Raw genomic sequence first — 15,514 nt, 5'->3', positions numbered from 1 at the left:
GGGTAGGGCCTGGTTGGGATTGTGGTCAGTGCAGACTCGATGGGCCAAATGGCCTCTTTCTGCACTGCAGTGTTTCTATGATTCTAATACTAGGTTAAAGTCCAACAGATTTATTTGGAATCACAAGCTTTTGAAGTGCTGCTCCTTCAACAGATGAATGAAGAGGTAGGCTTCACAAACACGGCATATATAGACAAAGGCACAATTGCAAAATAATGGTTGTAAATGTGAGTTTGTTCAGGTAATATGGTTTACACACTCCCCTGGTTTACACACTCCCCTGGTTTACACACACCCCTGGTTTACACACACCCCTGGTTTACACACTCCCCTGGTTTACACACACCCCTGGTTTACACACTCCCCTGGTTTACACACTCCCCTGGTTTACACACTCCCCTGGTTTACACACTCCCCTGGTTTACACACTCCCCTGGTTTACTCACTCCCCTGGTTTACACACTCCCCTGGTTTACACACTCCCCTGGTTTACACACTCCCCTGGTTTACACACTGCCCTGTTTTACACACTCCCCTGGTTTAGACACTCCCCTGGTTTAGACACTCCCCTGGTTCATGTTCTGCCCTGGTTCACGCTCTCCCCCTGGTTCACACTCTCCCCTGGTTTAAGCACTCCCCTGGTTTGCGCATTCCTCTATTTTACTCACTCCTCCGTTTGCGCAATCGACTGGTTTACGCACTCCCGAGGTTTACACACTCTCCTGGTTTACAAACTCCTCTGGTTTCTGCACTCCTCGAGTTTACGCACTCCCCTGATTTGTGCACTCCCCCCTGGTTTGCGCACTCCCCTGTTTTACACATTCCCCTGGCTTACTCACTCCCCTGTTTTACACATGCCCCTTGTTTACTCACTCCCCGGTTTGCGTACTCCCCCGGTTTGCACGCTCCCCTGGTTTACGCACCCCCCTGCTTTGTGCACCCCCCTGTTTTGTTCACCCCCTGCTTTGTGCACCCCCCTGTTTTGTTCACCCCCTGCTTTGTGCACCCCCCTGGTTTGCGCACCCCCCTGGTTTGTGCACCCCCCCCCCCTCCCAGTTTATACACTCCCCTGGTTTGCGCACTCTTCAGCCTCTGGTTTGCGCACTCCCCTTCTTTGCACAATCCCCTGGTTTGTGCACTCTCCCAGTTTTTCATGTTCCTGTGCATTGACATACATCCCTCAATTTAACAGTTCCCTGGTTTGTACTCTCCCCTCCTTGTACACACCCCTGATTTACACACTCCCTCTGCTTGCATACTCCTGTGCTTTAGAAGAGAACATATAGCTGGACTTTTACTCACTCCCCTCGTGTGCACACATCCTCAGGTATACATACTCCCCCAGTTTACACTTTCCTGCTTCACACCCCTGGTATACACACTTCACACACTCACTTGATGTTACACAGACCCTGGTTTTAAACACTCCTCCGGTATACACAGTCCCCCGTTTTACAACCTCCTCTAATCTGATCTGTTTCCAATTCTATCTCCCTTTGAGAATGTACATATGCTTTTGGCGCAGTTATGGATTGTGATATCTATGTATTCATACCGCATCTTACATCATCTACTAATGCATGTGTTTGTGTAATATTGTTCTTCATTCTGATATTGACACAAAGCTTGGTACTGTAGTATTGAATCTTTCCTTCTCTCTCTGTCTCTAATTCATTTTCTCTGTCTTTGTATGTCTCTCTCCCTTTCTATCTCTCGCAGTCTATCTCTCATTCTCTGTCACTGTGTCTGCCATCTCAATGTGACTTTCTATGTCTCTCTATGCCTGTCTCTATATGGCTGCCCATCTGTCATTCTCTGGCTCTCTGTCTCCCTCTCTCTCTGTTTCCCATTCTCTTCTCTGTCTTTCTGTCCCTCTATGTCCCCCTCTCTGTCTCTCTTTCTCTTTATTTTGCTGCGCGTGTTTATGTCTGCCTCTCTCAAACTATATGTATCTCCCATTTTCACATCTCTCTTTATCCCTTTGTTTTTCTCTATGCCCCTTTCATTCTTTCTCTCACTCTGTCTGCCTCTCTGTTCCTCTATCTTCCTGTTTCTTTCTCCTTCTCCCTCTCTCTGAGTATCACAATCTCTCTCTCTTTCTGTCTGTGGCTAAGTGTCTCCCCATCTCTCTCCTCATTTGCAGTATCTTATTGCGCGCGTTGTGGACAAAATTGTAACATGTGTAACCCTGACACTGTGAACACTGCTGCCGTGTTGTGGGGCGAGATAGTCACTTATGCCGTTTCCTTGGAATGTCCTGGTCCATGATTTTATCTTTAGTTTTTAAATCTCCAGTTCGGACCAGAATGGTCAGCGTTTACCTGTCACTGTTAGCAACCCCACTAACAGCAGCTGTAGGACTCTTCTTTAACTGGAGACATCCCTGCAATTTGAGTTCAGGGTTCAGTGTTACTGAGCAGTGCAGGAGGATAACCTCAAACTGGAAAATCTCCAGTTTTAGTGAAGAGATCATTTGTATTTTCACCTTGAAGAAAGGTGCACGATCAATGTAATTTCTTGAAAACACATCTGATTCGCTGCTGCTGGGGAGTGAGGTTAACACTCAATATGTGGGGCAGGAAATACAGAGAGATTAACAAAGTGAATATAGAATTTACAATTATCCAACATAACGGGGGCAAGTGTCGAAGAGGGGGGATTCAATATGCCCTGGGAAGTTTAAAATTCTAAAACATTTTAGCCTGGGATTGTGCAGATGTGAATATTGCGCAGGAGAGAGTGTGTGTGATAGGGGCGGGGGAAACAGGAGAATATCACTGTGTTTGTGTGTCCATAGAACCATAGAAAATTACAGCTCAGAAACAGGCCTTTTGGCCCTTCTTGTCTGTGCCGAACCATTTTTTGCCTAGTCCCACTGACCTGCACTTGGACCATATCCCTCCACACCCCTCTCATCCATGAACCCGTCCAAGTTTTTCTTAAATGTTAAAAGTGACCCCGCATTTACCACTTTATCCGGCAGCTCATTCCACACTCCCACCACTCTCTGCGTGAAGAGGCCCCCCCCTAATATTCCCTTTAAACTTTTCTCCTTTCACCCTTAACCCATGCCCTCTGGTTTTTTTCTCCCCGAGCCTCAGCGGAAAAAGCCTGCTTGCATTCACTCTATCTATACCCATCAAAATCTTATACACCTCTATCAAATCTCCACTCAATCTTCTACGCTCCAGGAAATAAAGTCCCAACCTATTCAATCTCTCTCTGTAACTCAGCTTCTCAAGTCCCGGCAACATCCTTGTGAACCTTCTCTGCACTCTTTCAACCTTATTTACATCCTTCCTGTAACTAGGTGACCAAAACTGTACACAATACTCCAAATTCGGCCTCACCAATGCCTTATATAACCTTACCATAACACTCCAACTTTTATACTCGATACTCTGATTTATAAAGGCAAATGTACCAAAGGCACTCTTTACGACCCTATCCACCTGTGACGTCACTTTTAGGGAATTCTGTACCTGTATTCCCAGATCCCTCTGTTCAACTGCACTCTTCAGAGTCCTACCATTTACCCTCTACGTTCTACTTTGGTTTGTCCTTCCAAAGTGCAATATCTCGCACTTGTCTGCGTTAAATTCCATTTGCCATTTTTCAGCCCATTTTTTCAGTTGGTCCAAATCCCTCTGCAAGCTTTGAAAACCTTCCTCACTGTCCACTGCACCTCCAATCTTTGTATCATCAGCAAACTTGCTGATCCAATTTACCACATTATCATCCAGCTCATTGATATAGATGACAAACAGCAATGGACCCAACACCGATCCCTGCGGCACACTAGTCACAGGCCTCCACTCAGAGAAGCAATCCTCCACAACCACTCTCTGGTTTCTTCCATTGAGCCAGTGTGTGATCCAATTTACTACCTCCCCATGTATACCTCGCGACTGAACCTTCCTAACTAACCTCCCATGAGGGACCTTGTCAAAGGCCTTGCTGAAATCCAGGTAGACAACATCCACTGCCTTCCCTTCATCCACTTTCCAGGTAACCTCCTCGAAAAACTCTAATAGATTGGTCAAATATGACCTACCACGCACAAAGCCATGTTGACTCTCCCTAATAAGTCCCTGTCTATCCAAATATTTGTAGATCCTATCCCTTATCACACCTCCCAATAACTTGCCCACCACTGACGTCACACTTACTGGCCTATAATTTCCCGGATTTCTTTTGGAACCTTTTTTAAACAACGGAACAACATGAGCCACCCTCCAATCATCCGGCACCTCCCCCGTGAATACTGACATTTTAAATATGTCTGCCAGGTCCCCTGCAAGTTCAACATTAGCTTCCCTCAAGGTCCGTGGGAATACCCTGTCCGGTCCTGGGGATTTATCCACTCTGATTTGCCTCCAGACAGCGAGCACCTCCTCCCCTTTAATCTGTAAAGGTTCCATGACCTCCCTACCTGTTTGCCCTATTTCCGTAGACTCCATGCCCTTTTCCTCAGTAAATACGGATGCAAGAAAAACATTTAGTATCTCCCCCATCTCTTTTGGTTCCATACACAGTCTACCATTCTGGTCTTCAAGAGGACCAATTTTATCCCTCACTGTCCGTTCAGATCATGAGATGTCCGCATCATTCTTGCGTAAAATAAAAATATTTTTCAATCAAATTCTCCCCCTGTATCCCTCCTACTTCTCAAAGTTAGATTTCAAAGCAATTTCCATGTCGGTTTCCAGATTTCAGTCGAAAAATGAGGAAGATGACAGCGATGGGGTGAGAGAGCGCGAACAGTACAGCAGCGAAACGGGATTTAATCCCAAATGCAGCCTTCAATCCGGGTGAAATCTTTTCTACAACAGACATTAGGATGTCAGACACAGTGAGGATTAAACCTGGGACAATGTGGAGCCGGGATTTGAGTGGAAATTGAGAGTTTGGGACGAGAGAGAAACACAGAGAAGGCAGCAGCAGCCTGGAGCTGACAGCAGCTTGTCTCCGCCCCGTCCGTTTGCTGCCTTTAAGTTGCTCAGTGCTGCCTCCAGACGCTTCATTTCTCATCCAGTTCACATTGACGGAGAAATTTGGTGCAGAGTTCCGGACATGAGCGACAATGCAGCTGCCGAAACGGCTCCTCCAGCCGCCGCCACGGGCGAGGCAGCCAAGAAGAAGAAGATAGTGGCTCCCCGGAACAAAGCAACAGTTCCCAGTCTGGGCGATCTGATCCTCCAGATAGAATATAGAACATTACAGCGCAGTACAGGCCCTTCGGCCCTCGATGTTGCGCCGACATGTGAAACCAATCTAAAGCCCATCTAACCTACACTATTCCAATATCATCCATATGTTTATCCAACGACCATTTAAATGCCCTTAATGTTGGCGAGTCCACTACTGCTGCAGACAGACATTCCACGCCCTTACTACTCTCTGAGTAAAGAACTTACCTCTGACATCTGTCCTATATCTATCACCCTTCAATTTAAAGCTATGTCCCCTCGTGCTAGCCATCCAAGGAAAAAGGCTCTCACTGTCCACCCTATCTAATCCTCTGATCATCTTGTATGCCTCTATTTATTCGCCTCTTAACCTTCTTCTCTCTAACGAAAACAGCCTTTCCTCAGAAGACCTTCCCACCATACCAGGCAACATCCTGGTAAATCTCCTCTGCACTCTTTCCAATGCTTCCACATCCTTCCTATAATGCACCGACCAGAACTGTATGCAATACTCCATGTGCGGCCGCACCAGAGTTTTGTACAACTGCAACATGACCTCATGGCTCCGAAACTCAATCCCTCTACCAATAAAACCTAACACACCGTACGCCTTCTTAACAATCCTATCAACCTGGGTGCCAACTTTCAGAGATCTACGCACATGGACACCGAGATCTCTCTGCTCATCCACACTACCGAGTATCTTACCATTAGCCCAGTACTCTGTATTCCTGTTACTCCTTCCAAAGTGAATCACCTCACACTTTTCCGCATTAAACTCCATTTGCCACCTCTCAGCCCAGCTCTGCAGCTCATCTATGTCCCTCTGTAACCTGCAACATCCTTCCGCACTGTCCACAACTCCACTGACTTTAGTGTCATCCGTAAATTTACTAACCCATCCTTCTACACCCTCACCCAGGCAGTGGCCCCAAAACAGATCCTTGTGGTACACCACTAGTAACTGAACTCCGGGATGAACATTTCCCATCAACCACCACCCTCTGTCTTCTTACAGCTAGCCAATTTATGATCCAAACTGCTAAATCATCCTCAATCCCATGCGTCCATATTTTCTGCAATAACTTACTGTGGGGAACCTTATCAAACACTTTACTGAAATCCATGTACACCACATCAACTACTTTACCCTTATCCACCTTTGTTCACCCTCTCAAAGAACTCAATAAGGTTTGTGAGGCACGACCTATCCTTCACAAATCCGTGTTGACTATCACTAATCAAATTATTCCTTTCTAGATTATTATAAATCCTATCTCTTAGAATCCTTTCCAAAATGTTGCCCACAACAGAAGCAATGCTCACTGGTCTTTAATTACCAGGGTTATCTCTACTCCCCTTCTTGAACAAGGGAACAACATTTGCTATCCTCCAGTCTTCTGGCACTGTTCCTGTAGACAATGACGACATAAAGATCAAAGCCAACGGCTCTGCAATGTCTTCCCTAGCCTCCCAGAGAATCCTAGGATAAATCCCATCCGGCCCAGGGGACTTATCTATTTTCACATTTTCCAGAATTGCTAACACCTCCTCCTTATGAACCTCAATCCCTTCTAGTCTACTAGCCTGTATCTCAGTATTCTCCTCAACAACATTGTCTTTTTCCTGTGTGAATACTGACGAAAAATATTCATTTAGCGCCTCTCCTATAACTTTGGACTTCACGCACAACTTCCCACTACTGTCCTTGACTGGCCCTAATCTTATCCTAGTCATTCTTTTATTCCTGACATACCTCTAGAAAGCTTTAGGGTTTTCCTTGATCCTACCTGCCAAAGACTTCTCATGTCCCCTCCTGGCTCTTCTTGGCTCTCACTTTAGGTCCTTCCTGGCTAACTTGTAACTCTCAAGCGCCCTAACTGAGCCTTCACGTCTCATCTTTAATAAGTCTCCTTCCTCCTCTTCACACGAGATTCAACTTCTTTAGTAAACCACGGTTCCCTCGCTCGACCTCTGCCTCCCTGCCTGACAGGTACATACTTATCAAGGACACGCAGTAGCTGTTCCTTGAACAAGCTCCACATTTCAATTGTGATAGTGGCGGATTGCAAGGATCGCAAGGGAATCTCCGCTGCCGCCATCAAAAAGGAGCTGCGGAGCAAAGGGGTGAATGTGGAGAAACGGGTGGCCCTGATCAAGCAAAGTTTAAGGAGGAATGTGGAAAATGGAAAGCTGATTCAGCTCCGCGGCATTGGCGCCTCCGGCTCCTACAGAATCGCTCAGAAAACAGCGGAGCGGAAAACTCAAAAGCGGACAAGAAAACCCCAGTGAAGAAAGCGGTGGCCAAGAAAGCAACAAAGAAATCGGCAACAAAGAAAACGGCAGCAAAGAAACCAGCAGCGAAGAAACCAGCAGCCAAGAAACCCATAGCGAAGAAAACAGTCAAGAAAACAATCAAGAAGGCGACTCCAAAAAAGAGCATGAAGAAAGTGACACCCAAGAAAAAGATTGTTGTGAAGAAGGTCACGAAGGGAAAGACATCGAAGGCCAAACCCAAAGCGATTGCAGCAAAATCTCAGAAAGCAGGAAAGAAGTGAAATACACCGAGCAAATCCTAAACCTCTAAACCCAAAGGCTCTTCTCAGAGCCACCCACCTCTCTCAGGAAAGAGCTGAACCCCCCGCGGCAGTGAATCGCTGTCCCGGCGCTGGGAGCAGATTTCAGGTAGAAATATCAATCCAATATTCCCGCTCACACGCTGACATGTTCTAGACCCGGACCCCCCTCACACTCTGCACTCAAACACAGGGATGTTGCTGCCTCTCCCTGACCCGGGAATGGCTCCGAGGGAACACACACTTTGTGTTAGTTTCTTTATTCACAGATTCAGGGTGTGGGTGTAAAAGAGGAATCCTGGCGGAGAAAGCCCACCTCACAATTCAAACCACAAACACATTTTATCAGCTGGGAGAGATCTGAGCAAAATTCTGAACCTGTCTGGAAGAGGAGTTGCCGGGAATGGAGTCGGAGCTGGGATTGAAATGGGAGGAGGCAGTTCGACTGGCTAAAGAAAGGATTGCACTGAGGCGGGAATGTTACTGACAAGTCTGGATTGAATAGATCCGGGTTTCGAACTCGCTTGTATCTCATATTCCAGTTTGTACGTTTGTTCCGCGCGGTCTTTTCACTTCTGTTTGAATTTGAATCTAAAATGTCGGTTCGAGCCGGCAGGAGGAAGAGCTGGATGGTGAAAGACATTTCACTGCTCTGTCTGTCTCTCAGTCTCCTCCCCGCCCCGCCTCTCTCTCTCTCTCTCTTTCTCAGCCAGGTCGGGGCGAGCTGTATAATAAAGGAAGCTGCAGCAGCTCCTCTCTCATTCAGCAGCGATTTGACTGAAGAAGAATCATGTCTGGCAGAGGAAAAGGAGGCAAAGGACTGGGGAAAGGCGGAGCAAAGCGGCACCGCAAAGTGCTTCGTGATAACATTCAGGGCATCACCAAGCCAGCCATCCGCCGCCTGGCTCGCCGTGGCGGGGTCAAGCGGATCTCGGGCTTGATCTACGAGGAGACCCGCGGGGTGCTGAAGGTTTTCCTGGAGAATGTGATCAGGGATGCGGTCACCTACACCGAACACGCCAAGCGCAAGACGGTCACCGCCATGGATGTGGTGTACGCTCTGAAACGCCAGGGCCGCACTCTCTATGGATTCGGCGGCTGAACAAATCTACACAATTCTCACAAAACCCAAAGGCTCTTTTCAGAGCCGCCCACATCCTCACATTGAGAGCACTGACCTTGATACAAGAGCGGAACTCTTATCTCTTCATAATTCGTCATCTATAATTGATCATATTTTAACCTTTCGGGCATGAGCCATTCCGCATTTGCCCCCTGTCCCGTTGCGCAACCGTTATTGCCCCCTCTTTCAGATACGTTGACTGCGATTCTCAATGTATATGAACAAAAAACAAAATTGCAACACAGGAACAGGGCCTTCTGCCCTCCAAGCCTGCACCGACCATCCTGCTCGACTTAACTAAAACCCCCTACCCTTCCGGGGACCGTATCCATCTATTGGCATCCTATTCATGTACTTGTCAAGACGCCCCTTCAAAGTCACTGTCGTATCTGCTTCCACTACCTCGATGGTAGTCATGATGTGGAGATGCCGGCGTTGGACTGGGGTAAGCACAGTAAGAAGTCTCACAACACCAGGTTAAAGTCCAACAGGTTTATTTGGTAGCAAATACCATAAGCTTTCGGAGCAGAGCTCCTTCGTCAGATGGAGTGGATATCTGTTCTCAAAAAGGGCACAGACACAAATCAAATTACAGAATACTGATTAGAATGCAAATCTCTACAGCCAGCCAGGTCTTAAATGTACAGACAATGTGGGTGGAGGGAGCATTCAACACAGGTTAAAGAGATGTGTATTGTCTCCAGACAGAACAGCTTGTGAAATTCTGCAAGTCCAGGAGGCAAGCTGTGGGGGTTACTGATAATGTGACATAAATCCAACATCCCGGTTTAGGCCGTCCTCATGTGTGCGGAACTTGGCTATCAGTTTCTGCTCAGCGACTCTGCGCTGTCGTGTGTCGTGAAGGCCGCCTTGGAGAACGCTTACCTGAAGATCCAAGACTGCTGAAGTGCTCCCCCACAGGAAGAGAACAGTCTTGCCTGGTGATTGTCAAGCGGTGTTCATTCATCCGTTGTCGTAGCGTCTGCATGGTTTCCCCAATGTACCATGCCTCGGGACATCCTTTGTTGCAGCGTATCAGGTAGACCACGTTGACCGAGTTGCAAGAGTAGGTACCGTGTACCTGGTAGATGGTGTTCTCACGTGAGATGATGGCATCTGTGTCGATGATCCGGCACGTCTTGCAGAGGTTGCTGTGGCAGAACCGGGATGTTGGATTTATGTCACATTATCAGTAACCCCCACAGCTTGCCTCCTGGACTTGCAGAATTTCACAAGCTGTTCTGTCTGGAGACAATACACATCTCTTTAACCTGTGTTGAATGCTCCCTCCACCCACATTGTCTGTACATTTAAGACCTGGCTGGCTGTAGAGATTTGCATTCTAATCAGTATTCTGTAATTTGATTTCTATGTCTGTGCCCTGTTTGAGAGCAGATATCCACTCCATCTGACGAAGGAGCTCTGCTCCGAAAGCTTATGGTATTTGCTACCAAATAAACCTGTTGGAATTTAACCTGGTGTTGTGAGACTTCTTACTCCACTACCTCCCCCAGCAACGAGTTCCAGGCACCCATACCCTCTGTGTAAAAATTCTGCCTCGTACATCTCCTTTAAACCTTGCCCCGGGCACCTTAAACCTATGCCCCCTAGTAATTGATTCTTCCACCCTGGGAAAAAGCTTCTGACTATCCACTCTGTCCATGCCTCTCATAATCTTGTAGACCCACATGGGGGCAGCACAGTTGTTAGCACTGCCACCTGACAGCGCCAGGAACCCGTGTTCGATTCCTGGCTTGGGTCACTGTGGAGTCTGCACGTCCTCTGCATGGCTTTCCTTCGGGTGCTACGGTTTAATGGTCCAAAAGACGTGCTAGTTAGGTGTATTGGCCATGCTAAATTTTCTCTTTGTACCGGAACAGGCGCTGGAGTGTGCTGATGATGGGATTTTCACAGTAACCTCTTTGCATGTGTCAATGTAAGCCTATTTGTGACACTAATAAAAAAGTTCGAACAGCTGGCAGAAAGACACAGACTGAATCTGTAGGGCCTCTTAAGAATCAACAAGGTCATCTATTTGCAGATCCACAGGAGATGGGTGAGATCCTAAATGAATATTTCTCATCAGTATTTACTGTTGAGAAAACCATGGATGTTAGGGAACTTGGAGAAATAAATAGTGATGTCTTGAGGAGTGTACATATTACAGAGAAGGAGGTGCTGGAAGTCTTAAAGCACATCAAGATAGATAAATCTCTGGGACCTGATGAAGTGTATCCGAGGACATTGTGGGAGGCGAGGGAAGAAATTATGGGTCCCCTCGCCGAGATATTTGAATCATCGATTGTCACGGGTGAGGTGCCTGAAGATTGGAGAGTGGCAAATGTTGTGCCTTTGTTTAAAAAGGGCTGCAGGGAAAAGCCTGGGAACTACAGGCCAGTGAGCCTCACATGTGTGGTGGGTAAATTGTTGGAAGGTATTTTGAGAGACAGGATCTACAGACATTTAGAGACGCAAGTACTGATTAGGGACAGTCAGCATGGCTTTGTGAGTGGAAAATCATGTCTCACAAATTTGATTGAGTTTTTTGAAGGGATAACCAAGAAGGTAGATGAGGGCAATGCAGTTGATGTTGTCTACATGGACTTTAGCAAGGCCTTTGACAAGGTACTGCATGGTAGGTTGTTGCATAAGGTTAAATCTCACGGGATCCAGAGTGAGGTATCTAAATGGATACAAAAGGGGTGGTTGTCGAGAATTGTTTTTCAAACTGGAGGCCTGTGACCAGCGGTGTGCCTCAGGGATCAGTGCTGGGTCCACTGTTATTTGTCATTTATATTAATGATTTGGATGAGAATATAGGAGGCATGGTTAGTAAGTTTGCAGATGACAATAGGATTGGTGGCATAGTGGACAGTGAAGAAAGTTATCTCCAATTGCAACGGGACCTTGATCAATTGGGCCAGTGGGCTGACGAATGGCAGATGGAGTTTAATTTAGACAAAAACGAGGTGATACATTTTGGTAGATTGAACCAGGGCAGGACTTACTCAGTTAATGGTAGGGCGTTGGGGAGAGTTACAGAACAAAGAGATCTCGGGGTACATGTTCATAGCTCCTTGAAAGTGGAGTCACAGGTGGACAGAATGGTGAAGAAGGCATTCGGCATGCTTGGTTTCATCGGTCAGAGCATTGAATACAGGAGTTGGAATGTCTTGTTGAAGTTGTACAAGACATTGGTAAGGCCACACTTGGAATACTGTATGCAATTCTGGTAACCCTATTATAGAAAGGGTATTATTAAACTAGAAATAGTGCAGAAAAGATTTACTAGGATGCTACAGGGACTTGATAGATTGAGTTATAAGGAGAGGCTGGATAGACTGGGACTTTTTTCTCTGGAGCGTAGGAGGCTGAGGGGGGATCTTATAGAGGTCTATAAAATAATGAGGGGCACAGATCAGCTAGATAGTCAATATCTTGTCCCAAAGGTAGTGGAGTCTAAAACTAGAGGGCATAGGTTTAAGGTGAGAGGGGAGAGATACAAAGGTGTCCAGAGGGGCAATTTTTTCACACAGAGGGTGGTGTGTGTCTGGAACAAGCTGCCAGGGGTAGTAGCAGAGGCGGGGACAATTTTGTCTTTTAAAAAGCATTTAGATAGTTGCATGGGTACAATGGCTATAGAGGGATATGGGCCAAATGTGGGCAGTTGGGATTAGCTGAGGGTTTTTTTTTAAAAAAGGGCGGCATGGACAAGTTGGGCCGAAGGGCCTGTTTCCATACTGTAAACCTCTATGACTCTATGACAGTGGGTCAGAAAGAGTAATGGATAGAATTTGTCAGATTTTTGCAATTCCTTGTTAATACTTTGTGGGTGTTGTAAGCTGATGTATCATTTTATCCACAAAGCAGCGCAGGAATCTCCTGTGGCTGTTCCCCTGCAAAACAGATGTACTGTTCTGGATACTGTTAAGGAATGGCCTTTCAGGGGAGAACAGCAACAGCCAAATCTGTTGCATCAGCTTTGGTTCTGCTGCAGAGAGGAGGAGTAAAAAGTGTGGGAATACAATAGTTACGTGGGATTCATTGTAAGGGCAATAGAGAGCCGTTTCTGTGGTTGCAAACAAGACTCCAGGATGGTATGTTGCCTTTCTGTTGGTAGAGTCATGGATGCCTCAGAGCGGCTGCAGGACATTCTGAAAGGGGAGAGTGAACAGCCTGTGGTCATAGTATACGTTGATACAAAAGATGTTGACAAAAAAGGATGAGGTCCTGAAAGCCGAATATTGGGAGCTAGGAAGCAAACTGAAAAGTAGGACCTCAAAGGTAGTGATCTCAGGATGACTACTTGTACCACGTGCTAGTCAGATTAAAAACAGCAGGATACATAGGTAGGGTGAATATGTGGCTGAAAAGATGGTGTGAATGGCGGGGTTTCAGATTCCTAGGATATTGGGACCGGTTCTGGGGGAGGTGGGATGTGTACAAACTGGATGGGTTACACCTGGACAGGATCAGGATCGATGTCCTTGGGGGAGTGGGGAGTACTTCATAGAATCATCATCGAATCCTACAGTGCCGAAGGAGACCATTCAGCCCATCGAGTTTACACTGGCCACAATCCCACCCAGGCCCTATCCCCATTACCTCATGTATTTACCCTAACTAGTCCCCCAGCACTAAGGGGCAATTTAGCATGGCCAATGCACCTAACCAGCACATCTTTGAACTGTGAGGAAACCGGAGCACCCAGAGGAAACACACGCAGATACAGGGGGATGTGCAAACTCCTCGCGGAGGGTGACCCAGGCCGGGAATCGAACCCGGGTCCCTTGCTCGAGTGGTTGGGGATGGTTTAAACTAATATGGCAGGGAATGGGAACCATTGCAAGGATTCAGAGCAGGAGGAATTCAGAACAAGTGGAAAAGACAGTAAGGAGAATAAGGAAAGTGATAGGCAGAGAAATCAACGGCTAGAGTCAGATTAGGACTGAGAGAAAAATAATAGGAAAGGGAAAATAAATGTTAAAAGTGCCCACCTTCAGGATTTGTGCCTGAATGTGCAGATCATTCAAAACAAAATGGATGAATTAGTTGAAGAGATAGATGTAAATGGGTATTATATAGTTGGAATTACGGAGACATGGCTCCAAGGTGAGCCAGGATGGGAACTAAACATTGAGGGCTATTCAGTGTTTAGGAACGACGGACAGAAAAGAAAAGGTGGTGGAGCTGCATTGTTTATTCAAGATGATAGTGAGATAATATTGAGGAAAGAAGATTAATCATAGATGATTAGCATAGATGATGTGGAATCTGAATGATTTGAGTTAGGAAACAACAAAGGGGAAAAACATTTGTGGTAGTGGGAGACAGACCACCAAACTATAGTGGTAATGTTGGGAAAAGCATTAGACAGGAAATCAGAGATGAATGCGTTAAAAGGAACCTCAGTGATTATGGGTGACTTTAATCTGCAAATACATTGGGAGAGTCAAATTAGTCATAGTACAATAGAGGAGGAATTTCTGGAGTGACCTTGTCTGAGGAAAGATGTCCTTGCTATAGAGGGAGTACAACAAAGGTTTACCAGGCTGAATCCTGGGATGGCATGTCTGCCTATGAGGAGAGACTAAATCGTTCGGATTATATTCACTGGAGTTTAAAAGAACGAGAGGGGATCTCAGAAACTTTAAAAAAAATTCTAACAGTATCAGACAAGATAGATTCAGAAATAATGTTTTCGCTGGTGAGGGAGTCCAGAACGAAGGGTCATGGTTTGAGGACAAGGGGTAAACCTTTTAGAACTGAGGTGAGGAGAAAGTTCATCGCCCAGAGGGTGGTGAATGTTTGGAATTCACTATCACAGAATGCAGTTGAGGCCAAAACGTTATGAGATTTCAAGAAAAAAATAGATATAGCTCTTGGGGCTAAAGGGATGAAGGGATATGTGGGGAAGGGGGAATCTGGATATTGAATTCGATGATTAGCCATGTTCAAAATGAATGGCGGAGAAGGCTCGAAGGGCCGAATGGCCTATTCTTGCTTCTAGTTTCTATGTGTATTCCATCGATTTAATCTGTCTTCAGAAAGTAGAAAGCCAAAATCAATATTATGAATTTGGTCATAAACGGTTTACAAAAACAGCGCAGAAGATCCCGCCGATACCCCCGCCACCCACTCCGCTTCAATGCATTAGAAAAGTGAAGAGGCCCGGTTGCCCCTGAACACCTACTCGGCTTTGATATAAACAATCCCGAACACACATGAAGTTTGTGTGACACTCCGTTTTCCGCATATGACTTGGAGTTTTATCCCAGCTTGCTATAGGTCTATCACGAAATGAATCTGAAGTTATTCCTGGTGCGAAGGCAGTGAGCAAACATTGAGATTTTTTGCGATTTTTAAAAATGAGACAATTCACTTCAAAGTCCAACAAAGGCTCTTTTCAAAGTTCCGTTTCTTGTCACTCAAACATTGGCGGGCATTTTAAATTGAAGAATTGTCAGTTACAATGTCACCAATCAGGACCCTGAAATCCTCGCTGCCCAATCGCTCTTTTCAACCTTGTCCACGGGATGGGGCAGCATCCAGTCAGGAGCAGAGGGCGGTGACTAGAAGGTATATAAACACTCACAGAGCCTTTGTGTCCCACACAATTACAGATC

General features: G+C 46.2%; 1 protein-coding gene across 1 annotated transcript; it reads left to right on the top strand.

Annotated features, from left to right (window-relative positions):
• The first annotated feature begins 8,555 nt into the window (after positions 1 to 8,555).
• LOC144494037 (histone H4) lies at positions 8,556 to 8,867 on the top strand. The gene has a single exon (XM_078213612.1). The coding sequence runs from the start codon at positions 8,556 to 8,558 to the stop codon at positions 8,865 to 8,867; it is 312 nt and encodes a 103-aa protein (XP_078069738.1).
• The last annotated feature ends 6,647 nt before the right edge of the window (positions 8,868 to 15,514 follow it).

Source organism: Mustelus asterias, chromosome 5 (assembly GCF_964213995.1).
Source record: "Mustelus asterias chromosome 5, sMusAst1.hap1.1, whole genome shotgun sequence".
NCBI lineage: Eukaryota > Metazoa > Chordata > Chondrichthyes > Carcharhiniformes > Triakidae > Mustelus > Mustelus asterias.
Note: the sequence above shows the minus strand (reverse complement) of the source record. Positions and strands in the feature narration are given on the sequence as shown.